The sequence below is a fragment of the Parambassis ranga genome, chromosome 24 (assembly GCF_900634625.1).
Source record: "Parambassis ranga chromosome 24, fParRan2.1, whole genome shotgun sequence".
NCBI lineage: Eukaryota > Metazoa > Chordata > Actinopteri > Ambassidae > Parambassis > Parambassis ranga.
In genome coordinates, this window is record NC_041043.1 from 15934219 (window position 1) to 15961073 (window position 26855).

Consider the following 26855-nt stretch of genomic DNA (forward strand, 5'->3'; position numbering starts at 1 on the left):
GTGAGTCTTTAAGCAGCAGCAGCTCAGAGACTCTGACAGTCCACAGAGAGACGGAGAAGCAGAATGTTGGACTTCAGGTGGATTCAGATGTCTTCATGTCTCCTCCTGGTGCTTCACTTTACAGGTAAGGAGACATGTTACAGAAATACCATCATTATTTGGATCTGTTGGGTCCAAACTGGTCCTCAGTCATTTGTCATGTTTCTCTTCTCTTCAGTAACTGCAGGTCGAACGTCTGTTTTAAAGAGGGGTGGAGAGGACGTCACTCTGAGCTGTGAGAAAGTCATCAATGACCAGAATAACTGTGATGGTACTACCTGGATCTACAGTCCTTTGAGAGTCCTTCAAACCACAGAACTGATCAGACTGGGACAGATCAATGAAGACATCTCAAACAAAGACAGACTGAGTGTTACAGAGAACTGTTCTCTGATCATAAAGGAGGTCAGAGAGGAGGATGTTGGTCAGTATGTCTGTCTACAGTACAAGACAGAAAAACAACCACACACTCGGGTTCATGTGTCTCATGTTGATCTGTCTGTTGTTATCAGTGAGTATTTACATCATAACTGTCCTGTTCTAACAACAATAATTATTGATCACAGTGATGAAGTGATTTTGTCTAATTTGTGTTTTTCTCTCACATTATCTCCATGTTCACAGTGACTGAATGTAAGAACACTGATCAGGTGGATTTAATCTGCTCTGTGGTTCCATATAATCGCTGCAATCACACAGTGAGGTGGCTGTTTAATGGTAAAGACCTGGATGGACAACCAGACATATTGATAACAAAGTCTGAGTGTTCCAGCACTGTGAAGTTTCTGGAGCAGATTAACTTTGTTTACGATTCACAAAACCTTTTGAAGTGTGAAGTTACTGATTATAAAACTAGAAAAGTGCAGCAGTTTGACTTCAACCATCAAACCTCAGGTGAGAAAACAGATGAAATGAATTTGATTCATTGTTGAATTCTTTTGTTGTTTCTCATTTAAAAGAGGCAAAAGTTTCATTAATTTACAGCAAAACATTAGTATTTGTGTATTTTTTTTAAGGTGACTCACAAACCGCAACAACTGAACCTCCACCAACCACTGAAAACAAAGGATCAGAGGACAAACGTGACAAAGATTCAACAGGTGAGAGTGTCCATAGCTTTCTGCTTTATGTCTGTTGTATGTTTTAGTTATATAAATATTTGGTTTATTATTTCAACCGTTGTTGTTGGTGGCACAAACCCAACTGAACCTCCACCAACCACTGAAACCAAAGGACCAGACCAGACTAAGTACGGGTTCACACTGAGATTCTGTCATGTCCCTGACATTAATGCCACATGTCTCTGATGGATGTTGTACTTTTTATATGTTTCCATGACAACAGTGGATCAATAACTGTCCGTTTACTTCATGCTGAGACAAAGTCTGGATTCATGTGGTCATTTCTAGAAAAACACAGAACATGACATCATGACCCCCGTGTGTGAACATGGAGACGTACTGAAGGCCAGGCTTCATGCGTCTGTCTCCATAGTAACCAATATGAACCGATGAGTTCAAAATGTATTTTTTACATGTGATTCTGTGAAATAATAGAAGACAGAAAAGAGGTTTGAATGTTTGTTTTGTGTTTGCAGGTTTGCTGAGGTCCATTATTGTCTCTGTGGGTTTAGCAGCACTCATCATAACTGCTGTGACAGTCTGTCTGTGGACCAGAGCTAAAGGTGATTGAACGACTCACTGAACAGTCACATCATAACAAAGTGAAACTGACTCTCTGCTCTTATTGTTTTAGGGACTCAAAGGCAGAAGGATGAAGGCAGAGTGAGTATCAAGTATTTACACATGAAGCTCTTCACAGAGCAAATCTGTGTGTTTTTTTATTATCTACTGTGATTTCAATGTGTGAAGCTCTTCTGGGTCTTTTCTGGTTGGAGGTTGTTGGTTTGAATCCCTTCAATCTGCTCTAAGAACATTTAAAGTGTGTGTTTTCACAGGTGTACAGTGATGAAGATGAAGGTGCAGTGAACTATGAAAACATCACAGAGTCTTCTGTTTGACTCCACTGATGATGTTTTATTTTGAAAGGGTTCTTCCTGCTGTGTCACATTGTACTTCCTGTTTAGTTTCCTCCTCTTCAGTGTTTTCAGCTCTGTTGTTCTATCGAGTTATTGTGATTCTTTGTGAAGTTGTGTGTCTGAGTCTCATTTTGTTGGATTTATAAAATGTGTTTGAATATAATCTGTGACAGTCTGCTGTTTGCTGCTGCTGATGTAATCTGCATACATCATGTGTTCATATTCAGGCTGATGGTGTGTTTTTAAGGTGGAATTCTCCTGCAGAACCAATAAATACATCATGTCAATAATTCAGCTGCTGTTTAATATTGTTTATTTTATTTATTTTTACATTCCATAGGATGAATATTTTATACACAGATTGACCAGCAGATGGTGGTCAAACTCAATATGTTGAAAGAACAAAACAGAAAACTGTGTGTGTGTGTGTGTGTGTGTGTGTGTTTTATGTACAAACTCTGTGCTTCTGATGTTTATTATTACTGTCACACAAACAAATAACTATGAAGTCATCAGACTCTTCTGTTTGACTCCACTGATGCTGATGATCAATATCAGCTCATCTCTTCGTCTTTTATTTTGAAAGGTTTGCCTCACGTTGTTTACTTCCTGTATTCCGTCTTGTTTCGCTGCTTGTTCTTTTTTATTTACATTCTGTGTATCCAGTTATTGATATTTGACTCAGGTAGAAATCGTCTTTAAATGTCACGTTGTTTCATTTACAGAATGTTTTCTTATATACTCAGTCTGCTGTTTTTCTGATCATTTTGTTGCAGACACAATTGTTCTGTTTTGTATTTAGAGGTAAAGTGTCCGCTCCGAGTTGCCGTACGGGTTTGTTCTCAGCTTCCGGGTTTGTGCTTTGGCGGGAAGAACAAAAACGATAACAGAGCTTTTGGCGGTATCCTGCCCCCTTGTTCAAAGCTGAATACAAGCGCGACATGAAGAAGCTAAAGAAGCTAACTGCTAACCACCTCAGGTTAGTTTAACTAACTAGCGGCGGTTAGCAGGTAGCTAATTGTTGTTAGCTACCTTTTTCTTTGCTGCTTCACTATAACTACACTGGATGTCTTTGGTGAGTTGATGTTATTTTTAAACACACTGTACAGTTTTAATGCCCTTTATGTCATTTAATCATTGAGTTTAGTGTGCAGTGATTCCATACAAGTGTTTATTAGTGTTTTTTCAGCATCCTGATAGATTACCTGAATTACACAGACTTCCTGCTAGCTGTGCTAGCTCGCTAACATGACTCTTGCATTAAACGTAGCTGTCTGATTAAACAGTCCAGCTTAACTAACAGCATGTTGATTTTTTTTTAAGTCTGGTGAAGTGTTCTGAGTCAGCATGCTGTGCTGCATTAATATATATTCATAACCAAACATGACAGGTTGTGTTTATTTCAATGACGCACTGACACACAAGACAAACATGGGAATTTAAATAAAGGATTTCTTTAGTTTTATTTCTAGTGACACAAAAACAAAGTATAGAGTAACAATAGTGGATCAGTTACAGTACTTCTACCTCTGAGACCAAATGTTTTCCTTCTGTTTTCAGGGTGGCTGAGGTCTGTTATTGTCTCTGCGGGTTTAGCAGCACTCAGAAGGATGAAGACGGGGTGAAGATGAAGGTGCAGTGTAGTATCAGTCATCATCAGAGACTGCTGTGTGACCACACTGATGATCAGCATCAGGTCATCTAAAGTTTCTTCCTGCTGTGTGTCTGCTTAGGCAAAGCCCTAAATAACAAGTCAGTTTTGTACTGTGCTGCATTTAATCTACATTTATTTTGTAACCGTCACCCTGAAAAGATGAAGAACAAGACCTAAGGCTGCAAACATGTGAAGACTGTCGACTAAGATAAACATACCGTGTGTCTTTTTACACTTTAGATAATGAAGATTGAAACTCTTCACACACATGAGTTTGACTGTTGATAGTTTTATTTTAACAGTTGGAAAGAAGACAGAAGTCTTTGTGTTTTCTTAAAAGCAGTTTGTAAATAATGTGCAGTAACTTCCTCCAGAAGAGGGCGCTGTTTCACTGTGAAATCACTCTATATCAATGAGCTACATAATCATAATTACACATATTAGTGTTTACTGATGCAGAGGCTCTTAAATCAGTGTAGAAGCAGAGTAAGGATCACAATATATATTAAGTGTGCTTCACCAGTGAGGAGAAGGAACAAGAAACTAGCACTGAGTTGATGTAAACAAAGCAACAACTACTGTGTGTCAGGGTTCGTCAGGAGGAGGACACAAATGCAGAGGCATGGAGTGGTTAAGGTTAACAAAAGCTCCTTTATTCAAAGCCAGGAGGGCAAAACAATACAAAAACCAAAAATCTCACTCAGCGTGGTCAAATAGAAACCTAAAATAAAAATCACTCTTTGCGAGGCAAAACTAGATTAAGGCAAACGGGCACATGGCGTAAAAAGGCAGGAACAAAAAACATGGCATGAACAAGGCTACTATCTGGAGCACCCCGGGGTCAGGCAGAAGTACATGGCATGGTAGGCGAGGAACAAGGCATAGCATGGCATGGACAAGAAACAAACCCAACACTAGATGAGACGAACTAGCAATGACAGAGGGGAAGACACAGACTATACACAAAGGGACCGGGGAAGGCAACGAGGCAAAGGTGGCACACATTAAGGCAGGGCAGGTGATCACACAAGGAGGGAAAACACAGGAAGTAAAACACAAGACAATGCACAAGGAGGATAAGGCTATCAAAATAAAACAGGAAGCACAAGACAACATCACAAAAACAGAAACCCAGGGGACAGAACAACAACCTAACAAAGATAACAGGACACAGAATAAACAGAAAACCCAAAACAAGGAAACAAAACCAGAACAGAAACACCAGGTCGTGACAGAACCCCCCCCCCTTCAATGGACGGCTCCCAGACATTCCTAAAACACAAAACAAGGGTTCAAACAAAAAGACATAGAGCCATAGTTCAAAGTCTCAGAAGCAAAACAAAAAAACTCAAGGTCCCAGAGTTCATGAAGGCCCAGGCCATGGGCCAACAGGGGAAACAGTGACAGAGGCCCAGTGAAACAAGAGTCTGGGCAGAACACCAGGCGCCTGAAGTGATGACGACATCTGGAGCCCGCCCTCGGACGGCGCCTGAAGTGATGACGTCATCGGGAGCCTGCCCTCGGGCGGGACCGGGGAGGATGGCGTAGATTGGAGCCTGCCTCCTGGTAGCTCCAAGGTGGACAACGTCGTCTTTGTTGGCAACTGGTAGGTTTCAGGAACATTGGCTGGAGTTGGAGCATGAGCCGATGCAGTCGGTTCCAGAAAACCCCGAGATGAGTCGTGGGCTGGTTGGGGGAATATAATCTGTGACAGTCTGCTGTTTGCTGCTGCTGATGTAATCTGCATACATAATGTGTTCATATTCAGGCTGATGGTGTGTTTTTAAGGTGGAATTCTCCTGCAGGACCAATAAATACATCAGGTCAATAATTCAGCTGCTGTTTTTATTTTGTTCTTCAGCCTCTCTCTTACCATGACTTCCTGTTTTCTCAGCTTAGGTCCTAAAGCTTCCCTCTGCTGGGCTCAACAGCTCTGTTCACACTGAGCACTTAAATGTCTTTAACCTCAGATATTAATGAAGGACTAATGAACACACAGATCATCTTTAAGGTTGGAAGTTGGGCATGTTTTCATGGCAGTCTGTGTGGATTGACTAACTTTTGCAGCCAGCCCCTAGAGGCTGCAGAGTGAACTGCACATTTTAACACCTTCATGGGCCTCATGCCTCCACCCTGGAGGGTGCAGCATGTGTCGTACCCACATTCTCACAGACACACTTCCCCTTTAGTATTAGTGAGACACATGTGTTGCACTCACTAACCAGCAGCCCTCAGAACACACAGACACCTCGTCTGTTTTCTTTCCTCAGCTGTTACAGTAAAACCTCGAAGAGACAACTTCCTGTCATAATTTTAACTCTTCGTTGTCTAGAATAAAATGCGCCTGCATGTATTTATCTTAGTAAACAGTCTTCACACATTTGCAGCCTTCCGTCTTCCTCTTCTTCTCTTCAGGGTGTCAAACACATCGTTGTTATAAACACACTGTGGGAGTGGACACAATGTGTGTCTGTTTATTCTTAATATCGTTTATATTTCACTGTTTAGATTCTTTAAATGACTTCAGAGACATGAAAACATCATGTGCACTTTATTAAAGTCAATGTTTGAAGAGAAAAGAAGAACAGAAACAGTCAAAGTCACAGTGAGGAAGTGACATCACTCTGATGACAGGAAGTTCAGTGAGTCTTTAAGCAGCAGCAGCTCAGAGACTCTGACAGTCCACAGAGAGACGGAGAAGCAGAATGTTGGACTTCAGGTGGATTCAGATGTCTTCATGTCTCCTCCTGGTGCTTCACTTTACAGGTAAGGACACATGTTACAGAAATACCATCATTATTTGGATCTGTTGGGTCCAAACTGGTCCTCAGTCATTTGTCATGTTTCTCTTCTCTTCAGTAACTGCAGGTCAAACGTCTGTTTTAAAGAGGGGTGGAGAGGACGTCACTCTGAGCTGTGAGAAAGTCATCAATGACCAGAATAACTGTGATGGTACTACCTGGGTCTACAGTCTTCCAAGAGTCACTGAAGCCACAGAACTGATCAGACTGGGACAGATCAATGAAGGCATCTCAAACAAAGACAGACTGAGTGTTACAGAGAACTGTTCTCTGATCATAAAGGAGGTCAGACAGGAGGATGTTGGTCGTTATGTCTGTCTACAGTACAAGAAAGAAGAACAACCACCCACTCTGGATCATCAGTCTCAGGTTGAGCTGTCTGTTGTTATCAGTGAGTATTTACATCATAACTGTCCTGTTCTAACAACAATAATTATTGATCACAGTGATGAAGTGATTTTGTCTAATTTGTGTTTTTCTCTCACATTATCTCCATCTTCACAGTGACTGAAAGTAACAACACTGATCAGGTGTATTTAATCTGCTCTGTGGTTCCATATGATCGCTGCAGACACACAGTGAGGTGGCTGTTTAATGGTGAAGAACTGGATGGACAACCAGACATATTCACATCAAATTCTGAGTGTTCCAGCACTCTGACTTTTGTGGAGCTGACTAAGTTTGTTTACAGCTTACAAAACCTTTTTAAGTGTAAAGTTACTGATGAGACTGGAAAAGTGCAGCAGTTTGACTTCAACCGTCAAACCTCAGGTGAGAAAACAGCTGAAGTTATGATGATCTGCTCAAGAGAAATGAGAAACACAAAATGTTCTTTGATATATACCAGAATAAACTAAACATGAAACGTTCTCTACAGGTGGGAAAAAACCAACTGAACATCCACCAACGACCACTGAAAACAAAGGATCAGAGGACAAACGTGACAAAGATTCAACAGGTGAGTGTCCTTAGCTTTCTGCTGTATGTCTGTTGTATGTTTTAGTTATATAAATATTTGGTTTATTATTTCAACTTAACAAATGAATCAAAAGCAAATATTGTTATGATTCTGTATTTTGGTTGCTTATTTATTTCTTGTTCATGTTTGTCATTTAATTCCTTGTTCTGTTTTTTTGGGATTTCTTTGAGCCTCTGGGCTTGTTGGTGGTTCCCTTGTCTTGTTTCTGGCTGTGTGTCTTATGTTTCCTTCGGTTTTGTCTTGTTTCCTGTTTTACTTTGAAAGTCTTGTCTCCCCTGTGTTCGTCCCAAGCGGAGACAAACACCTCAAACTTGAAACCCATGAAGTGTCGAAACTTGTCGTTCACAATGTAACCACTGGGGGCTGGCTCGAGACGCGAGTCATTTCCCATAGACTCCCATGTTAAAATGGCTGAGTGACAGACGGTTGACGTAACACAGCGCAAGTTTCCTGCTTCCTCGATCGCCTGCCCCCCTAAACTCCCCTCGTGCTCCCCCCCTTTGTCCAACTGTTGGAGTTTTTCACGGACGTGACGCTGCCAACATGGCGGCGGTTAGAGCGTCCCGAAGCCTCTCACCGAGCCTCAAAACGGCTCTTCAGAAACAAACGGTTGTCATCACGGAAGCTCTGTCCATAGTTTTTACTTTCAATGGTTTGTCCATGTGTTTTACTTCCCGCCTTTTTTGATTGTTTGCCCCGCCCAAATGTGTTGCACCTGTGTCTTGTTACCTTTGTACTTTAGTCCTGTGCTTCCCTGGTTTTTGTTTAATGGATAATAAACCTCACCTTTTGCTGAACCCTCTGCCTGCACCCGAGTCCTCTCAGCCTCATTCCTGACAAATATGGAAAAGTTACACAATGAAAATGTTTCTTTTCTCTTTTCAGTCACGTTGTGGCCGATCATAGTCGCAGTTGTGGGTTTAGTAACGGTCCTGATAATTGTTGTGGTGGTGTTCAGATGGAAGAAAGGTGAGGGCGCTCACAGATAAACATCTGTTTTTAATCCAGACCTTCACAGACGATGTTAACGTCGACTGTTCTGGTTTTCAGGAAACAAACGACAGACGGACGAAACCCCAGTGAGTGCAGACATAAATAATAACTCAGGTGTTAATTAATCCTCAGTTTTTATCCAGAAATGTCTGAAATAAGTCTCCTGTTTGCTGCTTCTCTCCAGGGACTGAGCTTAAACACCACGATGACTCCGTCTGCTCCAGAAAGCAGTCCCATGTCGGTGAGATCACAAACTCTGCTGCTTGTTTTTAATCTCGAACGTGAGACGCACTAAAGACTGTGAGAATGTACAACTGCTGCTGTCCTCATAAAACAGTAGATATGACACGTAAACAGAATGTGATGAAGACAGAGCGGTGAAGCCACTGAGGCATCTTTAATGTCGTCTTCACTTTGTAGGCGGATCCTGATGAGGGTGTGTCCTACGCCATCAGCCACACCAGGAAGACCAACCAAAAAGCCTGGGTAAGACCTCTGACTGCTGCTGATGTTTATGTGACACGTAGCTAGCGTTAGCTTGTTAGCCACATAATGTGTCAAAACGCAGCCTTGAGTTGGATCCATCAAATTCATCCAAGCAGTAAATGGAGAGCTACTGAACTCAGTCCTAAAACCGGGATATGTGTTTGCATGTTACCACTTCCTCTGTGCAGCCAAGGTTCCGAGTTGAAGCCACATTATCGCTGTTCCACCCAAACATAACACCCCTCCCTCAACTTCTCTCATAGCTTGGCAGCTCCGTGGGCTTCTGACCGCATCGTTACTTCCTCCATTTTTAGCAGACAATAACTAAATGCAGCTGGGTCTGTCTGCTCCACTAACATGGAGGAGGCGGGGCTTATTAGAGGCGGGGGGAGGTCCAGGCATGATGGCTTCATTTTTGGGGAGCTGTCACGTCCTCCATCTTTATATACCGTCTATGCATCATACCCTGTTGCACTCTGTTAGCTAGCTTTCTGTTTATAAAAATGGTTTAAATCCTAAAGTGATCACCAGGAGATTCATGCCGTTTAGCTACGTCATAGCTCATCAGCTAACATGATACACAAAACTTATGTCCAACAGAGTGGCCTCTAGCTGACAAATGATACACATGCAACACATATGGAGTGTGAGCAGATACAAGGTCCAGGAAGCAGACTGCAGTTCACTCAATGGCCACAGGTGTCACTGTTAACAAGGGTTACGCTCTAATATTTTCACATGTTTAAAGCAGTTTTTGTAACAAGCTTATTTCTGTCGAAACAAACATTTTAACATCTGAGGATCGACTCCTCTTTGGACCTTTGTGGCCACAAGAGGTCAGCCAAAGATGGCCACAATCAGAGTCAGGAAGCCTCAAACATGCTTTCCCTCAGACACATTCGCCAACATGGACTTCACTTTCACTGTTATGCTGATGACACACAACTGTACACCTCCACCTTATGCATCACCCCAGTCATTCTCTCCACCATCACAAACTGCCCGGCTGACATAAAACACTGGATGGAGACTAACTTTCTAAAGCTGAACAGCAATAAAACAGAACTCATAATCACTGGTCCTGAATCCCTCCTATCCTCTGCCCAGAACATCTCCCTCCTCATCGAGGGCCACACAGTCTCCTCCTCCACTACAGTCCGTAACCTCGGCATCATTTCTTCGATCTTCAATTCCTCCCTCTCCTTCAAATCCCACACAGTAACATCACCAGGACATCATTCTTCCCCCTCTGTGACATTGCCCATCTCCACCCCTCACTCACTCCACAGCTTAAATACTCACCCCCCACTACCCCCCCCCCCATTATACTGACCTTTTCCACCGCCATTCCCCTCCCCATCACCTTCGCTCCGCTGACTCCAACCTTCTTTCCCCCATCAGAACTAAGCACCGCACCTTGGGTGACCAAGCCTTTTCTGCTGCTGCCTAAACCCTCTGGAACTCTCTCCCACAAAACATCAGGAACTCAGACTCCCTATCCTCCTTCAAGTCACTGCTTGAAGTGACCCACCTGTTCAAAATGAATTTCACTGCAGTTCACTCAATGGCCACAGGTGTCACTGTTAACAAGGGTTACGCTCTAATATTTTCACATGTTTAAAGCAGTTTTTGTAACAAGCTTATTTCTGTCGAAACAAACATTTTAACATCTGAGGATCGACTCCTCTTTGGAGCCAGCCCCTAGAGGCCATGGGAGAAACTGCAGATTCTCAGCTCTGGAGTCTGCTGCCTGGTTCAGTCTTGCATGTTTTTTCTTCTGTGTTTCTCAGGTCCCGGTTGATGTTGAGGAAGTGACGTACAGCACTGTGAACGCTCCCTCCTCTTCCTCAGCTGGAGCCTCTGCTGATCCCTACAACCTGTACTCCACTATCACAAAGTAGTGTACTTCAGGAATCAGCCTGTTTGGTACCAGCAAAGTCAGTGGAATATTTTCAGACTTACAAAGACCGGGGTCCAGCTGCCTGCTGCCTGCTAAATGTTGTTAGCTAGTTTGCTTCATATAGGCCTTTGGCATCATTTGCTGGATTAGACTTGTACATTGGAGCTGGCTGGGATGGACCTCAGGTGTTCAGTGAATAGAGGTCATTTAAAGCCATTTAAAGTGGCACTGAGGAAGTTTTATTTATACTATATTGAACCTGCAATGTAAATATAGAATCATAAATTATTCATATGAATCCACTCCCGACTTAATGTGGTGCCAAAAATAAGTAAAACTAACATATCAAGATCTCACGAATAGGCCCACATCTTCAGGTTCCCCGTATTATGACCTTTGGTGTCTGTTCTAAATGAGCCTTGTAGTGCACCTTTGTGGCCACAAGAGGTCAGCCAAAGATGGCCACAATCAGAGTCAGGAAGCCTCAAACATGCTTTCCCTCGGACACATTCGCCAACATGGACTTCACTTTCACTGTTATGCTGATGACACACAACTGTACACCTCCACCTTATCCATCACCCCGGTCATTCTCTCCACCATCACAAACTGCCCGGCTGACATAAAACACTGGATGGAGACTAACTTTCTAAAGCTGAACAGCAATAAAACAGAACTCATAATCACTGGTCCTGAATCCCTCCTATCCTCTGCCCAGAACATCTCCCTCCTCATCGAGGGCCACACAGTCTCCTCCTCCACTACAGTCCGTAACCTCGGCATCATTTCTTCGATCTTCAATTCCTCCCTCTCCTTCAAATCCCACACAGTAACATCACCAGGACATCATTCTTCCCCCTCTGTGACATTGCCCATCTCCACCCCTCACTCACTCCACAGCTTAAATACTCACCCCCCACTACCCCCCCCCCCCCCAGTATACTGACCTTTTCCACCGCCATTCCCCTCCCCATCACCTTCGCTCCGCTGACTCCAACCTTCTTTCCCCCATCAGAACTAAGCACCGCACCTTGGGTGACCAAGCCTTTTCTGCTGCTGCCTAAACCCTCTGGAACTCTCTCCCACAAAACATCAGGAACTCAGACTCCCTATCCTCCTTCAAGTCACTGCTTGAAGTGACCCACCTGTTCAAACTGAATTTCCCCTAATTACTCCCACTCCAGCTGTTGATGTTTGTTTGTCCCTGTGCGTTTCTACTGCCCTGTTTGTAAAGCATCTTTGAGTGTCCTAAAAAGCGTTTTATAAGTTTGATGTATTATTAGTATTAGGTGCTGTACAAGGCTAACAAAGCAAAACTCTGATCTGCTCTCCAGTGTCTGCTACATGGACAATAAACTGGTCTGTTTACGTCTGCTCAGAGCCAGTTTCTAGTTTCTTCACTGGTGGTGCAGTGGATCCAGTCTGCTTCTGCGCTGATTTAATGACGTTTGAGTCGGTAAACACAAGCATGTGTAATTATGGCAGCATAGCCTCGGAGTCTCAGAGCTGGTCAGCAGTAACAACAGTGCCCCCTTCTGGAGAAAGTTCCTACTCTGTTTTAACAAACTGATTCTTTGAAGTGGACGTGAACACATCTGCTGTGTAATAAGTGCAAATATGGAATCTAACAGCCCTCACATTTCACAACCATTTTACTATATCTTGTCAAAGGACAGTACTGTAGAAATGAAACCTATAACTTAGAGCACAGATTGTACAGCAGTATAGATTTACTCTCCACGGAAAATAGCTCAACATGGAGCCTTTATTGTCTAAATGGTGGCTGAAATATGAGGGATGTACTCACATTTGTCATATACTGTATATAAATAAACAGGCGGTCAGCATCAGAGTGCTGTGGGAGTGTCGCTCGACAACTTAGAGACACGGTGTCGTCCATGACGTGGCTGCGATTTGCATTTTAAAGACACAGTACACCACAGACTGACTGCTACAGGGCTAAGAGCTCTGCTGCTGTGGTACCCACATTCTCCCCAAAACACTTCCTCTTCAGGTTTAATGGAAAGATTTCTTCAGAGCTACAAAGAGGAAGCAGCAGCCGCCCTCAGAAGGCTGATACGGCTCATGTCTTTATCTTAGTAAACAGTCTTCACACGTTTGCAGCCTTCTTTTCAGGGTGTCAAACGTAATATCATTTATATTTTACCATTTAGATTCTTTAAATGACTTCAGAGACATGAAAACATATGTACTTTATTAAGTAATTAGAATGAGGAAGTGACATCACTCTGACAGGAAGTTCAGTGAGTCTTTAAGCAGCAGCACCTCAGAGACTCTGACAGTCCACAGAGAGACGGAGAAGCAGAATGTTGGACTTCAGGTGGATTCAGATGTCTTCATGTCTCCTCCTGGTGCTTCACTTTACAGGTAAGGAGACATGTTACAGAAATACCATCATTATTTGGATCTGTTGGGTCCAAACTGGTCCTCAGTCATTTGTCATGTTTCTCTTCTCTTCAGTAACTGCAGGTCGAACGTCGATTTTCAAGAGGGGTGGAGAGGACGTCACTCTGAGCTGTGAGAAAGTCATCGATGACCAGAATAACTGTGATGGTACTACCTGGAGCTACAGTCCTTGGAGAGTCCTTCACACCACAGGACTGATCAGACTGGGACAGATCAATGAAGACATCCCAAACAAAGACAGACTGAGTGTTACAGAGAACTGTTCTCTGATCATAAAGGAGGTCAGAGAGGAGGATGCTGGTCAATATGTCTGTCAACAGTACAAGACAAAAGAACAACCACCCACTAGGGTTCATTACTCTTATGTTTACCTGTCTGTTGTTATCAGTGAGTATTTACATCATAACCATCCTGATCTAACAACAATAATTATTGATCACAGTGATGAAGTGATTTTGTCTAATTTGTGTTTTTCTCTCACATTATCTCCATCTTCACAGTGACTGAAAGTAAGAACACTGATCAGGTGGATTTATTCTGCTCTGTGGTTCCATATGATCGCTGCAGTCACACAGTGAGGTGGCTGCTTAATGGTGAAGACCTGGATGGACTTCAATCAGACATATCGATAACAAAGTCTGAGTGTTCCAGCACTCTGACTTTTCTGGATCAGACTAACTTTGTTTACAATTCACAAAACCTTTTGAAGTGTGAAGTTACTGATTATGAAACTAGAAAAGTGCAGCAGTTTGACTTCAACCATCAAACCTCAGGTGAGAAAACAGATGAAATTAATTTGATTCATTGTTGAATTCTTTTGTTGTTTTAATTTTCATTAATTAGTATTTGTGTATTTTTTTCAGGTGACTCACAAACAGCAGCAACTGAACCTCCACCAACCACTGAAACCAAAGGACCAGACCAGAGTAAGTACGGGTTCACACTGAGATTCTGTCATGTCCCTGACATTAATGCCACATGTCTCTGATGGATGTTGTACTTTTTATATGTTTCCATGACAACAGTGGATCAATAACTGTCCGTTTACTTCATGCTGAGACAGAGTCTGGATTCATGTGGTCATTTCTAGAAAAACACAGAACATGACATCGTGACCCCCGTGTGTGAACATGGAGACGTACTGAAGGCCAGGCTTCATGTGTCTGTCTCCATAGTAACCAATATGAACCGATGAGTTCAAAATGTATTTTTTACATGTGATTCTGTGAAATAATAGAAGACAGAAAAGAGGTTTGAATGTTTGTTTTGTGTTTGCAGGTTTGCTGAGGTCCATTATTGTCTCTGTGGGTTTAGCAGCACTCATCATAACTGCTGTGACAGTCTGTCTGTGGACCAGAGCTAAAGGTGATTGAACGACTCACTGAACAGTCACATCATAACAAAGTGAAACTGACTCTCTGCTCTTATTGTTTTAGGGACTCAAAGGCAGAAGGATGAAGGCAGAGTGAGTATCAAGTATTTACACATGAAGCTCTTCACAGAGCAAATCTGTGTGTGTTCTTTATTATCTACTGTGATTTCAATGTGTGAAGCTCTTCTGGGTCTTTTCTGGTTGAAGGTTGTTGGTTTGAATCCCTTCAATCTGCTCTGAGAACATTTAAAGTGTGTGTTTTCACAGGTGTACAGTGATGAAGATGAAGGTGCAGTGAACTATGAAAACATCACAGAGTCTTCTGTTTGACTCCACTGATGATGTTTTATTTTGAAAGGGTTCTTCCTGCTGTGTCACATTGTACTTCCTGTTTAGTTTCCTCCTCTTCAGTGTTTTCAGCTCTGTTGTTCTATCGAGTTATTTTGATTCTTTGTGAAGTTGTGTGTCTGAGTCTCATTTTGTTGGATTTATAAAATGTGTTTGAATATAATCTGTGACAGTCTGCTGTTTGCTGCTGCTGATGTAATCTGCATACATAATGTGTTCATATTCAGGCTGATGGTGTGTTTTTAAGGTGGAATTCTCCTGCAGAACCAATAAATACATCAGGTCAATAATTCAGCTGCTGTTTAATATTGTTTATTTGATTTATTTTTACATTCCATAAGGTGAATATTTTATACACAGATTGACCAGCAGATGGTGGTCAAACTCAATATGTTGAAAGAACAAAACAGAAAACTGTGTGTGTGTGTGTGTGTGTGTGTGTGTGTGTGTGTGTGTGTGTGTGTTTTATGTACAAACTCTGTGCTTCTGATGTTTATTATTACTGTCACACAAACAAATAACTATGAAGTCATCAGACTCTTCTGGTTGACTCCACTGATGCTGATGATCAATATCAGCTCATCTCTTCGTCTTTTATTTTGAAAGGTTTGCCTCACGTTGTTTACTTCCTGTCTTCCGTCTTGTTTCGCTGCTTGTTCTTTTTTATTTACATTCTGTGTATCCAGTTATTGATATTTGACGCAGGTAGAAATCGTCTTTAAATGTCACGTTGTTTCATTTACAGAATGTTTTCTTATTTACTCAGTCTGCTGTTTTTCTGATCATTTTGTAGCAAAGACAAATATTCTGTTTGGTATTTAGAGGTAAAGTGTCCGCTCAGAGTTGCCGTACAGGTTTGTTCTCAGCTTCCGGGTTTGTGCTTTGGCGGGAAGAAGAAAAAACAATAACAGAGCTTTTGGCGGTATCCTGCCCCCTTGTTCAAAGCTGAATACAAGCGCGACATGAAGAAGCTATAGAAGCTAACTGCTAACCACCTCGGGTTAGTTTAACTAACTAGCAGCGGTTAGCAGGTAGCTAATTGTTGTTAGCTACCTTTTTCTTTGCAGCTTCACCATAACTACACTGGATGTCTTTGGTGAGTTGATGTTATTTTTAAACACACTGTACAGTTTTAATGCCCTTTATGTCATTTAATCATTGAGTTTAGTGTGCAGTGATTCCATACAAGTGTTTAGTAGTGTTTTTTCAGCATCCTGATAGATTACCTGAATTACACGGACTTCCTGCTAGCTGTGCTAGCTCGCTAATGTGACTCTTGCATTAAAGGTAGCTGTCTGATTAAAGCAGATGATGGGAGGATGTAGATGTTACCTTTGAACTGCTCCTCACAGAACCGACCTGTCTGTTCTGACCGGACTGGACAGGACCCAGAGGTACGGAGGCTGCCCACGTACTTTTGTCTCTGTAGTGTATGTTTAGCTGTAAATTCCAAAAATAAAACATAACTTCATGGAAGCCTATTTTTACTGGTGTTTGTGTGTCTGTCACTTCCTTTTTAGTTCTTAAGAAACATCACATTCACCAGCACTTGTTCAACACTGGAGGCGAGGTTGTGAAATATTTTCCACATGTCTTTCGAAAGTCAGGAAGTCATCACATCAAGGTGACGTTGTGTTCAAACAGCAGCAGCTCAGAGACTCTGACAGTCCACAGAGAGACGGAGAAGCAGAATGTTGGACTTCAGGTGGATTCAGATGTCTTCATGTCTCCTCCTGGTGCTTCACTTTACAGGTAAGGAGACATGTTACAGAAATACCATCATTATTTGGATCTGTTGGGTCCAAACTGGTCCTCAGTCATTTGTCATGTTTCTCTTCAGTAACTGCAGGTCAAACGTCTGTTTTAAAGAGGGGTGGAGAGGACGTCACTCTGAGCTGTGAGAAAGTCATCGATGACCAGAATAACTGTGATGGTACTACCTGGGTCTACAGTCCTTTGAGAGTCGGTCAAGCCACAGAACTGATCAGACTGGGACAGATCAATGAAGACATCCCAAACAAAGACAGACTGAGTGTTACAGAGAACTGTTCTCTGATCATAAAGAAGGTCAGAGAGGAGGATGCTGGTCAATATGTCTGTCAACAGTACAAGAAAGAAGAACAACCATACACTCGGGTTCATGTGTCTCAGGTTGATCTGTCTGTTGTTATCAGTGAGTATTTACATCATAACCGCCCTGTTCTAACAACAATAATTATTGATCACCGTGATGAAGTGATTTGGTCTAATTTGTGTTTTTCTCTCACGTTATCTCCATCTTCACAGTGACTGAAAGTAACAACCCTGATCAGGTGTATTTAATCTGCTCTGTGGTTTCATATAATCTCTGCAGTCACACAGTGAGGTGGCTGTTTAATGGTGAAGACCTGGATGGACTTCAATCAGACATATTGATAACAGAGTCTGAGTGCTCCAACATTCTGAAGTTTCTGGATCAGATTAACTTTGTTTACAAGTCACAAAACCTTTTGAAGTGTGAAGTTACTGATTATAAAACTGGAAAAGTGCAGCAGTTTGACTTCAACCATCAAACCTCAGGTGAGAAAACAGTTGAAATTAATTTGATTCATTGTCGAATTCTTTTGTTGTTTTAATTTTGATTAATTAGTATTTGTGTATTTTTTTCAGGTGACTCACAAACAGCAACAACTGAACATCCACCAACCACTGAAAACAAAGGACCAGACCAGAGTAAGTACGGGTTCACACTGAGATTCTGTCATGTCCCTGACATTAATGCCATATGTCTCTGATGGATGTTGTACTTGACAACAGTGGATCAATAACTGTCCGTTTACTTCATGCTGAGACAAAGTCTGGATTCATGTGGTCATTTCTAGAAAAACACAGAACATGACATCATGACCCCCGTGTGTGAACATGGAGACGTACTGAAGGCCAGGCTTCATGCGTCTGTCTCCATAGTAACCAATATGAACCGATGAGTTCAAAATGTATTTTTTATATGTGATTCTGTGAAATAATAGAAGACAGAAAAGAGGTTTGAATGTTTGTTTTGGGTTTGCAGGTTTGCTGAAGTCCATTATTGTCTCTGTGGGTTTAGCAGCACTCATCATAACTGCTGTGACAGTCTGTCTGTGGACCAGAGCTAAAGGTGATTGAACGACTCACTGAACAGTCACATCATAACAAAGTGAAACTGACTCTCTGCTCTTATTGTTTTAGGGACTCAAAGGCAGAAGGATGAAGGCAGAGTGAGTATCAAGTATTTACACATGAAGCTCTTCACAGAGCAAATCTGTGTGTGTTCTTTATTATCTACTGTGATCTCAATGTGTGAAGCTCTTCTGGGTCTTTTCTGGTTGGAAGTTGTTGGTTTGAATCCCTTCAATCTGCTCTGAGAACATTTAAAGTGTGTGTTTTCACAGGTGTACAGTGATGAAGATGAAGGTGCAGTGGACTATGAAAACATCACAGAGTCTTCTGTTTGACTCCACTGATGATGTTTTATTTTGAAAGGGTTCTTCCTGCTGTGCCACATTGTACTTCCTGTTTAGTTTCCTCCTCTTCAGTGTTTTCAGCTCTGTTGTTCTATCGAGTTATTGTGATTCTTTGTGAAGTTGTGTGTCTGAGTCTCATTTTGTTGGATTTATAAAATGTGTTTGAATATAATCTGTGACAGTCTGCTGTTTGCTGCTGCTGATGTAATCTGCATACATAATGTGTTCATATTCAGGCTGATGGTGTGTTTTTAAGGTGGAATTCTCCTGCAGAACCAATAAATACATCAGCTCAATAATTCAATTAATTCAAATTAATATTGTTTATTTGATTCATTTTTACATTCCATGGGATGAATATTTTATACACAGACTGACCAGCAGATGGTGGTCAAACTCAATATGTTGAAAGAACAAAACAGAAAACTGTGTGTGTGTGTGTTTTATGTACAAACTCTGTGCTTCTGATGTTTATTATTACTGTCACACAAACAAATAACTATGAAGTCATCAGACTCTTCTGTTTGACTCCACTGATGCTGATGATCAATATCAGCTCATCTCTAAGTCTTTTATTTTGAAAGATTTGCCTCACATTGTTTACTTCCTGTATTCCGTCTTGTTTCGCTGTTTGTTCTTTTTTATTTACATTCTGTGTATCCAGTTATTGATATTTGACTCAGGTAGAAATCGTCTTTAAATGTCACGTTGTTTCATTTACAGAATGTTTTCTTATTTACTCAGTCTGCTGTTTTTCTCCAATCCAATCCAATCCATCTTTATTTATAGAGCACCTTTTAAAAGACAACAGGGTCAGTCAAAGTGCTGTACACAGCCTACCAAGCATAGAATAATTGACTAATAAAATAGAATAAAATGAAATAAAATAAATATAAGTTTGATAAAACATAGGAATATACAACCATACAATAAAAGCACCAGTCAGGGGTAAGAACAATAAAACAAGTAAAAGTCAACAACTCAAACAGAGTTAAAAGCCAGAGTAAAAAGATATGTTTTAAGTGATGACTTAAAAACCATAAAAGAATCAATCTGTCTGAGGTGCAAAGGCAGTTTGTTCCACAGTTTCGAACCTGCGACAGAGAAGGAACGGTTCCCCCTGCGTTTTCTCTGTGTTTTTGGGACGACCAGGAGAGACTGGTCAGCTGACCTTAGAGAGCGAGCAGGGCAGTGGGGCTGGAGCATGTCTGACATGTACTGAGGGGCGAGACCATGAAGGGATTTAAAAACAAATAAAAGAATTTGAAAATCAATGCGAAAAGGAATCGGGAGCCAGTGCAATGACTTTAAAATCGGAGTAATTTCCGATCATTTTGTAGCAAAGACAATTGTTCTGTTTTGTATTTAGAGGTAAAGTGTCCGCTCCGAGTTGCCGTACGGGTTTGTTCTCAGCTTCCGGGTTTGTGCTTTGGCGGGAAGAAGAAAAAACGATAACAGAGCTTTTGGCGGTATCCTGCCCCCTTGTTCAAAGCTGAATACAAGCGCGACATGAAGAAGCTAAAGAAGCTAACTGCTAACCACCTCAGGTTAGTTTAACTAACTAGCGGTGGTTAGCAGTTAGCTAATTGTTGTTAGCTACCTTCTTCTTTGCTGCTTCACCATAACTACACTGGATGTCTTTGGTGAGTTGATGTTATTTTTAAACACACTGTACAGTTTTAATGCCCTTTATGTCATTTAATCATTGAGTTTAGTGTGCAGTGATTCCATACTAGTGTTTATTAGTGTTTTTTCAGCATCCTGATAGATTACCTGAATTACTCGGACTTCCTGCTAGCTGTGCTAGCTCGCTAATGTGACTCTTGCATTAAACGTAGCTGTCTTGATTTCTTTTTAAGTCTGGTGAAGTGTTCTGAGTCAGCATGCTGTGCTGCATTAATATATATTCATAACCAAACATGACAGGTTGTGTTTATTTCAATGACACACTGACACACAAGACAAACATGGGAATTTAAAAAAAGGATTTCTTTAGTTTTATTTTTAGTAAATAATGTGCAGTAACGTCCTCCAGAAGAGGGCGCTGTTTCACTGTGAAATAACTCTATATCAATGAGCTACATTATCATCATAATTACACATATTAGTGTTTACTGATGCAGAGGCTCTTAAATCAGTGTAGAAGCAGAGTAAGGATCACAATATATATTAAGTGTGCTTCACCAGTGAGGAGAAGGAACAAGAAACTAGCACCGAGTTGATGTAAACAAAGCAACAACTACTGTGAGTCTTGGACCCCATTCACACTGTGGAAATCAATCCGGCTAGAGCAGGATTCAGGCCGTATCTGGATATATCTGGATAGTTTTTTTCTGAGTCTGAACACTGCGAGTCCCAATATATCCGGATAGATTTCAATCCACCTCTTGGAGGTGGATCTAGCCAGATTGGCTCAGATGTGGCCCAGGTCTAGCGAATCTGTCTAGCGATGTCGTACTTCGTGTTCACAGGGACAGTGTCCTGGTCGCGTACAAAAGCTGTATTTAAACAACCGTCGATCTACTACAGCTTTGCCCCGAGTTTATTTTCCACAGGGCTACAAAGGAATAAACCGCTTTTTGAACCGAAAAAAACCCCAAGAACTAGCAACATGGGACAAAAAAAAAATGATGAAGCATGAGCGCACACAGTCCTACCGCAGCCTGAACGGACTCTGTATATTACGAGGTGCCACCTAGTGGTTTGGAGGACAACAAACCGGATTAAACCGGATTGAGCACGGACACTCGTGTGTGTGATAGCCAGATTTGAAAATAGGTCTAAATGCATCCAGCTTAAAGGCTATCTGGATTCAATCCCACTCTAGCTGGACTGTCTCCAGTGTGAACGGGTGAGCTGGCCTCTGAACTCCCACCACACCCAGTCAGATGTCGTCATGTTTATTGTCCAGGGAGCAGACATTAGAGAGCACAAATATCTTGTGGCCTTTGCTTAACACAGCATCAAATGCAGTAATTTACCACACACAACAGTGCCCCCTTGTGGATAAAGTTCCTACATGATGTTGACAAACTGCTGCTTTAAAGAGGATGTGAACAGAGCTGCTACATGACAACTGCAGACGACATCTTAAATCAGCTCTGGTCTGTGTTTATTGAGTCACTCTTGCAGAGACCCCAAGAGGCTGCAGGGTGAATTACAATGTTTAAAACTTCCTCACAGGTTTCATACATCAGACCCAAAGACTGCTGCCTGTGTTGTACCCACACTCCCACCCACACATCTGTCATGTCATTAGAACTGCAATGACAAACCGCCCCCTGTCAAACCACAAGGACCTCTCCTCTGTCTTTTTTTCCTGATGCTACAGTAAAACCGGCAAAGGTCAAATTCATGTGTGGGAGGAGTTTAAGGCATCATTAAGTAAAACTAAATGACACATGTATGTTTATCTTAGCCCCTTCTCATCTACCTATTTTTTGCTATCCTCGCCTAATTTGCATACCCAAAAGAAAAAACTTATAACAGGAGAACCGTAAGGCCAATCTGCCTGTGAGAGACATCTTTTGAAAGATAATTCATTCTAGTTTCTGGAAAAAACAAATATAAAAGTGTGAGTAGAGCACATCTTAAACTGAGCGGCGGCGCTCTGGTAGCTGAGAACAGGTTAGTAGAACCGTTTGGGGTCGGCTGCTGTGGTACCCACATTCTCACCAAAACACTTCCTCTTCAGGTTTAATGGAAAGATGACTTTAGAGCTACAAAGAGGAAGCAGCAGCCGCCCTCAGAAGGCTGATACGGCTCATGTATTTATCTTAGTAAACAGTCTTCACACGTTTGCAGCCTTCCATCTTCCTCTTCTTCTCTTCAGGGTGTCAAACACGTCATTGTTATAAACACACTGTGGGAGTGGACACAATGTGTGTCTGTTTATTCTTAATATCATTTATATTTCACTGTTTAGATTCGTTAAATGACTTCAGAGACATGAAAACATCATGTGCACTTTATTAAAGCCAATGTTTGAAGAGAAAAGACGAACAAACAAAAACAGTCGAAGTCACAGTGAGGAAGTGACATCACTCTGACAGGAAGTTCAGTGAGTCTTTAAGCAGCAGCAGCTCAGAGACTCTGACAGTCCACAGAGAGACGGAGAAGCAGAATGTTGGACTTCAGGTGGATTCAGATGTCTTCATGTCTCCTCCTGGTGCTTCACTTTACAGGTAAGGAGACATGTTACAGAAATACCATCATTATTTGGATCTGTTGGGTCCAAACTGGTCCTCAGTCATTTGTCATGTTTCTCTTCTCGTCAGTAACTGCAGGTCAAACGTCTGTTTTAAAGAGGGGTGGAGAGGACGTCACTCTGAGCTGTGAGAAAGTCATCGATGACCAGAATAACTGTGATGGTACTACCTGGGTCTACAGTCGTCCAAGAGTCCATGAAGCCACAGAAGTGATCAGACTGGGACAGATCAATGAAAACATCTCAAACAAAGACAGACTGAGTGTTACAGAGAACTGTTCTCTGATCATAAAGGAGGTCAGAGAGGAGGATGCTGGTCGTTATGTCTGTCAACAGTACAAGACAGAAAAACAACCACACACTCTGGTTCATGTGTCTCATGTTGATCTGTCTGTTGTTATCAGTGAGTATTTACATCATAACTGTCCTGTTCTAACAACAATAATTATTGATCACAGTGATGAAGTGATTTTGTCTAATTTGCATTTTTCTCTCACATTATCTCCATCTTCACAGTGACTGAAAGTAAGTACAATGATGAGGTGGATTTAATCTGCTCTGTGGTTCCATATGATCGCTGCAGTCACACAGTGAGGTGGCTGCTTAATGGTAAAGACCTGGATGGACTTCAATCAGACATATTGATAACAGAGTCTGAGTGTTCCAGCACTGTGAAGTTTCTGGATCAGATTAACTTTGTTTACAAGTCACAAAACCTTTTGAAATGTGAAGTTACTGATTATAAAACTGGAAAAGTGCAGCAGTTTGACTTCAACCATCAAACCTCAGGTGAGAAAACAGTTGAAATTAATTTGATTCATTGTTGAATTCTTTTGTTGTTTTAATTTTCATTAATTAGTATTTGTGTATTTTTTTCAGGTGACTCACAAACAGCAACAACTGAACCTCCACCAACCACTGAAACCAAAGGACCAGACCAGAGTAAGTACGGGTTCACACTGAGATTCTGTCATGTCCCTGACATTAATGCCACATGTCTCTGATGGATGTTGTACTTTTTATATGTTTCCATGACAACAGTGGATCAATAACTGTCCGTTTACTTCATGCTGAGACAAAGTCTGGATTCATGTGGTCATTTCTAGAAAAACACAGAACATGACATCATGACCCCCGTGTGTGAACATGGAGACGTACTGAAGGCCAGGCTTCATGTGTCTGTCTCCATAGTAACCAATATGAACCGATGAGTTCAAAATGTATTTTTTATATGTGATTCTGTGAAATAATAGAAGACAGAAAAGAGGTTTGAATGTTTGTTTTGTGTTTGCAGGTTTGCTGAGGTCCATTATTGTCTCTGTGGGTTTAGCAGCACTCATCATAACTGCTGTGACAGTCTGTCTGTGGACCAGAGCTAAAGGTGATTGAACGACTCACTGAACAGTCACATCATAACAAAGTGAAACTGACTCTCTGCTCTTATTGTTTTAGGGACTCAAAGGCAGAAGGATGAAGGCAGAGTGAGTATCAAGTATTTACACATGAAGCTCTTCACAGAGCAAATCTGTGTGTGTTCTTTATTATCTACTGTGATTTCAATGTGTGAAGCTCTTCTGGGTCTTTTCTGGTTGGAGGTTGTTGGTTTGAATCCCTTCAATCTGCTCTGAGAACATTTAAAGTGTGTGTTTTCACAGGTGTACAGTGATGAAGATGAAGGTGCAGTGAACAATGAAAACATCACAGAGTCTTCTGTTTGACTCCACTGATGATGTTTTATTTTGAAAGGGTTCTTCCTGCTGTGTCACATTGGACTTCCTGTTTAGTTTCCTCCTCTTCAGTGTTTTCAGCTCTGTTGTTCTATCGAGTTATTTTGATTCTTTGTGAAGTTGTGTGTCTGATTCTCATTTTGTTGGATTTATAAAATTTGTTTTTATATAATCTGTGACAGTCTGCTGTTTGCTGCTGCTGATGTAATCTGCATACATAATGTGTTCATATTCAGGCTGATGGTGTGTTTTTAAGGTGGAATTCTCCTGCAGAACCAATAAATACATCATGTCAATAATTCAGCTGCTGTTTAATATTGTTTATTTTATTTATTTTTACATTCCATAGGATGAATATTTTATACACAGATTGACCAGCAGATGGTGGTCAAACTCAATATGTTGAAAGAACAAAACAGAAAACTGTGTGTGTGTGTGTGTGTGTGTGTGTTTTATGTACAAACTCTGTGCTTCTGATGTTTATTATTACTGTCACACAAACAAATAACTATGAAGTCATCAGACTCTTCTGTTTGACTCCACTGATGCTGATGATCAATATCAGCTCATCTCTTCGTCTTTTATTTTGAAAGGTTTGCCTCACGTTGTTTACTTCCTGTCTTCCGTCTTGTTTCGCTGCTTGTTCCTTTTTTATTTACATTCTGTGTATCCAGTTATTGATATTTGACTCAGGTAGAAATCGTCTTTTAATGTCACGTTGTTTCATTTACAGAATGTTTTCTTATTTACTCAGTCTGCTGTTTTTCTGATCATTTTGTTGCAGACACAATTGTTCTGTCTTGTATTTAGAGGTAAAGTGTCCGCTCCGAGTTGCCGTACGGGTTTGTTCTCAGCTTCCGGGTTTGTGCTTTGGCGGGAAGAAGAAAAAACGATAACAGAGCTTTTGGCGGTATCCTGCCCCCTTGTTCAAAGCTGAATACAAGCGTGACATGAAGAAGCTAAAGAAGCTAACTGCTAACCGCCTCAGGTTAGTTTAACTAACTAGCGGCGGTTAGCAGGTAGCTAATTGTTGTTAGCTACCTTTTTCTTTGCTGCTTCACCATAACTACACTGGGTGTCTTTGGTGAGTTGATGTTATTTTTAAACACACTGTACAGTTTTAATGCCCTTTATGTCATTTAATCATTGAGTTTAGTGTGCAGTGATTCCATACAAGTGTTTATTAGTGTTTTTTCAGCATCCTGATAGATTACCTGAATTACTCGGACTTCCTGCTAGCTATGCTAGCTCGCTAATGTGACTCTTGCATTAAAGGTAGCTGTCTGATTAAAGCAGATGATGGGAGGATGTAGATGTTACCTTTGAACTGCTCCTCACAGAACCGACCTGTCTGTCCTGACCGGACTGGACAGAACCCAGAGGTACGGTGGCTGCCCACGTACTTTTGTCTCTGTAGTGTATGTTTAGCTGTAAATTCCAAAAATAAAACATAACTTCATGGAAGCCTATTTTTACTGGTGTTTGTGTGTCTGTCACTTCCTTTTTAGTTCTTAAGAAACATCACATTCACCAGCACTTGTTCAACACTGCAGGCGGGGTTGTGAAATATTTTCCACATGTCTTTCGAAAGTCAGGAAGTCATCACATCAAGGTGACGTTGTGTTCAAGCAGCAGCAGCTCAGAGACTCTGACAGTCCACAGAGAGACGGAGAAGCAGAATGTTGGACTTCAGGTGGATTCAGATGTCTTCATGTCTCCTCCTGGTGCTTCACTTTACAGGTAAGGACACATGTTACAGAAATACCATCATTATTTGGATCTGTTGGGTCCAAACTGGTCCTCAGTCATTTGTCATGTTTCTCTTCTCTTCAGTAACTGCAGGTCGAACGTCTGTTTTAAAGAGGGGTGGAGAGGACGTCACTCTGAGCTGTGAGAAAGTCATCAATGACCAGAATAACTGTGATGGTACTACCTGGGTCTACAGTCCTTTGAGAGTCTATGAAGCCACAGAACTGATCAGACTGGGACAGATCAATGAAGGCATCTCAAACAAAGACAGACTGAGTGTTACAGAGAACTGTTCTATGATCATAAAGGAGGTCAGAGAGGAGGATGCTGGTCAATATGTCTGTCAACAGTACAAGAAAAAAGAACAACCACACACTCGGGTTCATCGTTCTCATGTTGATCTGTCTGTTGTTATCAGTGAGTATTTACATCATAACTGTCCTGTTCTAACAACAATAATTATTGATCACAGTGATGAAGTGATTTTGTCTAATTTGTGTTTTTCTTTCACATTATCTCCATCTTCACAGTGACTGAAAGTAACAACACTGATCAGGTGTATTTATTCTGCTCTGTGGTTCCATATGATCGCTGCAGACACACAGTGAGGTGGCTGTTTAATGGTGAAGAACTGGATGGACTTCAACCAGACA

The 26855-nt window shown here is 41.5% G+C and overlaps 5 protein-coding genes and 2 long non-coding RNA genes across 8 annotated transcripts; all 7 read left to right on the top strand.

Moving 5' to 3' along the window:
* On the top strand, positions 1-1194 carry LOC114429112 (uncharacterized). The gene is made up of 5 exons (XM_028397960.1): positions 1-124; positions 218-550; positions 664-933; positions 1056-1139; positions 1187-1194. Exons 1-5 carry the CDS (start codon positions 64-66, stop codon positions 1192-1194), a joined length of 756 nt encoding a protein of 251 aa, XP_028253761.1. The 5' UTR covers positions 1-63.
* A 391-nt stretch (positions 1195-1585) lies between these two features.
* Positions 1586-2131, top strand: LOC114428588 (uncharacterized). Its single transcript, XR_003669596.1, has 3 exons — positions 1586-1723; positions 1795-1823; positions 1997-2131. It is a non-coding gene; the product is annotated as an uncharacterized LOC114428588 (long non-coding RNA).
* A 4242-nt stretch (positions 2132-6373) lies between these two features.
* LOC114428583 (uncharacterized) lies at positions 6374-12879 on the top strand. Its single transcript, XM_028397139.1, has 9 exons — positions 6374-6497; positions 6591-6923; positions 7037-7303; positions 7410-7490; positions 8397-8480; positions 8562-8590; positions 8689-8745; positions 8925-8990; positions 10781-12879. The coding sequence occupies exons 1-9, from the start codon at positions 6437-6439 to the stop codon at positions 10889-10891; spliced, it is 1089 nt and encodes a 362-aa protein (XP_028252940.1). The 5' UTR covers positions 6374-6436; the 3' UTR covers positions 10892-12879.
* Positions 12880-13046: 167 nt separating this feature from the next.
* On the top strand, positions 13047-14929 carry LOC114429114 (uncharacterized). Its single transcript, XM_028397961.1, has 6 exons — positions 13047-13278; positions 13372-13704; positions 13818-14090; positions 14181-14243; positions 14596-14682; positions 14754-14929. Exons 1-6 carry the CDS (start codon positions 13218-13220, stop codon positions 14927-14929), a joined length of 993 nt encoding a protein of 330 aa, XP_028253762.1. The 5' UTR covers positions 13047-13217.
* Positions 14930-15998: 1069 nt separating this feature from the next.
* Positions 15999-18558, top strand: LOC114428586 (uncharacterized). 2 transcript variants are annotated; one of them, XM_028397141.1, is made up of 9 exons: positions 15999-16133; positions 16325-16431; positions 16558-16789; positions 16878-17210; positions 17324-17596; positions 17687-17749; positions 18087-18173; positions 18245-18273; positions 18448-18558. In XM_028397141.1, the coding sequence occupies exons 3-9, from the start codon at positions 16729-16731 to the stop codon at positions 18508-18510; spliced, it is 909 nt and encodes a 302-aa protein (XP_028252942.1). In that variant the 5' UTR covers positions 15999-16133; positions 16325-16431; positions 16558-16728; the 3' UTR covers positions 18511-18558. The 2 variants fall into 2 exon arrangements, with proteins under 2 accessions (XP_028252942.1, XP_028252943.1); XM_028397142.1 differs by having other exon boundaries at positions 16007-16133; positions 16346-16431.
* Positions 18559-22572: 4014 nt separating this feature from the next.
* LOC114429115 (uncharacterized) lies at positions 22573-24402 on the top strand. Its single transcript, XM_028397962.1, has 6 exons — positions 22573-22703; positions 22797-23129; positions 23243-23515; positions 23606-23668; positions 24021-24107; positions 24179-24402. The coding sequence occupies exons 1-6, from the start codon at positions 22643-22645 to the stop codon at positions 24352-24354; spliced, it is 993 nt and encodes a 330-aa protein (XP_028253763.1). The 5' UTR covers positions 22573-22642; the 3' UTR covers positions 24355-24402.
* Positions 24403-25426: 1024 nt separating this feature from the next.
* On the top strand, positions 25427-26855 carry LOC114428587 (uncharacterized). The gene is made up of 5 exons (XR_003669595.1): positions 25427-25537; positions 25729-25835; positions 25962-26193; positions 26287-26619; positions 26733-26855. It is a non-coding gene; the product is annotated as an uncharacterized LOC114428587 (long non-coding RNA).

Excerpts from the sequence above, each read along its gene's own strand:
- LOC114429112 (XM_028397960.1), top strand. The coding sequence starts at position 64 with ATGTTGGACTTCAGGTGGATTCAGATGTCTTCATGTCTCCTCCTGGTG. Across the intron at positions 125-217 it reads CCTGGTGCTTCACTTTACAG|TAACTGCAGGTCGAACGTCT; the intron begins GTAAGGAGACAT and ends TCTTCTCTTCAG. Across the intron at positions 551-663 it reads TGATCTGTCTGTTGTTATCA|TGACTGAATGTAAGAACACT; the intron begins GTGAGTATTTAC and ends CCATGTTCACAG.
- LOC114428583 (XM_028397139.1), top strand. The coding sequence starts at position 6,437 with ATGTTGGACTTCAGGTGGATTCAGATGTCTTCATGTCTCCTCCTGGTG. Across the intron at positions 6,924-7,036 it reads TGAGCTGTCTGTTGTTATCA|TGACTGAAAGTAACAACACT; the intron begins GTGAGTATTTAC and ends CCATCTTCACAG. Across the intron at positions 7,491-8,396 it reads ACGTGACAAAGATTCAACAG|TCACGTTGTGGCCGATCATA; the intron begins GTGAGTGTCCTT and ends TTCTCTTTTCAG.
- LOC114429115 (XM_028397962.1), top strand. The coding sequence starts at position 22,643 with ATGTTGGACTTCAGGTGGATTCAGATGTCTTCATGTCTCCTCCTGGTG. Across the intron at positions 22,704-22,796 it reads CCTGGTGCTTCACTTTACAG|TAACTGCAGGTCAAACGTCT; the intron begins GTAAGGAGACAT and ends TCTTCTCGTCAG. Across the intron at positions 23,516-23,605 it reads CTTCAACCATCAAACCTCAG|GTGACTCACAAACAGCAACA; the intron begins GTGAGAAAACAG and ends TATTTTTTTCAG.
- LOC114429114 (XM_028397961.1), top strand. The coding sequence starts at position 13,218 with ATGTTGGACTTCAGGTGGATTCAGATGTCTTCATGTCTCCTCCTGGTG. Across the intron at positions 13,705-13,817 it reads TTACCTGTCTGTTGTTATCA|TGACTGAAAGTAAGAACACT; the intron begins GTGAGTATTTAC and ends CCATCTTCACAG. Across the intron at positions 14,091-14,180 it reads CTTCAACCATCAAACCTCAG|GTGACTCACAAACAGCAGCA; the intron begins GTGAGAAAACAG and ends TATTTTTTTCAG.
- LOC114428586 (XM_028397141.1), top strand. The coding sequence starts at position 16,729 with ATGTTGGACTTCAGGTGGATTCAGATGTCTTCATGTCTCCTCCTGGTG. Across the intron at positions 17,597-17,686 it reads CTTCAACCATCAAACCTCAG|GTGACTCACAAACAGCAACA; the intron begins GTGAGAAAACAG and ends TATTTTTTTCAG. Across the intron at positions 18,274-18,447 it reads GGCAGAAGGATGAAGGCAGA|GTGTACAGTGATGAAGATGA; the intron begins GTGAGTATCAAG and ends GTGTTTTCACAG.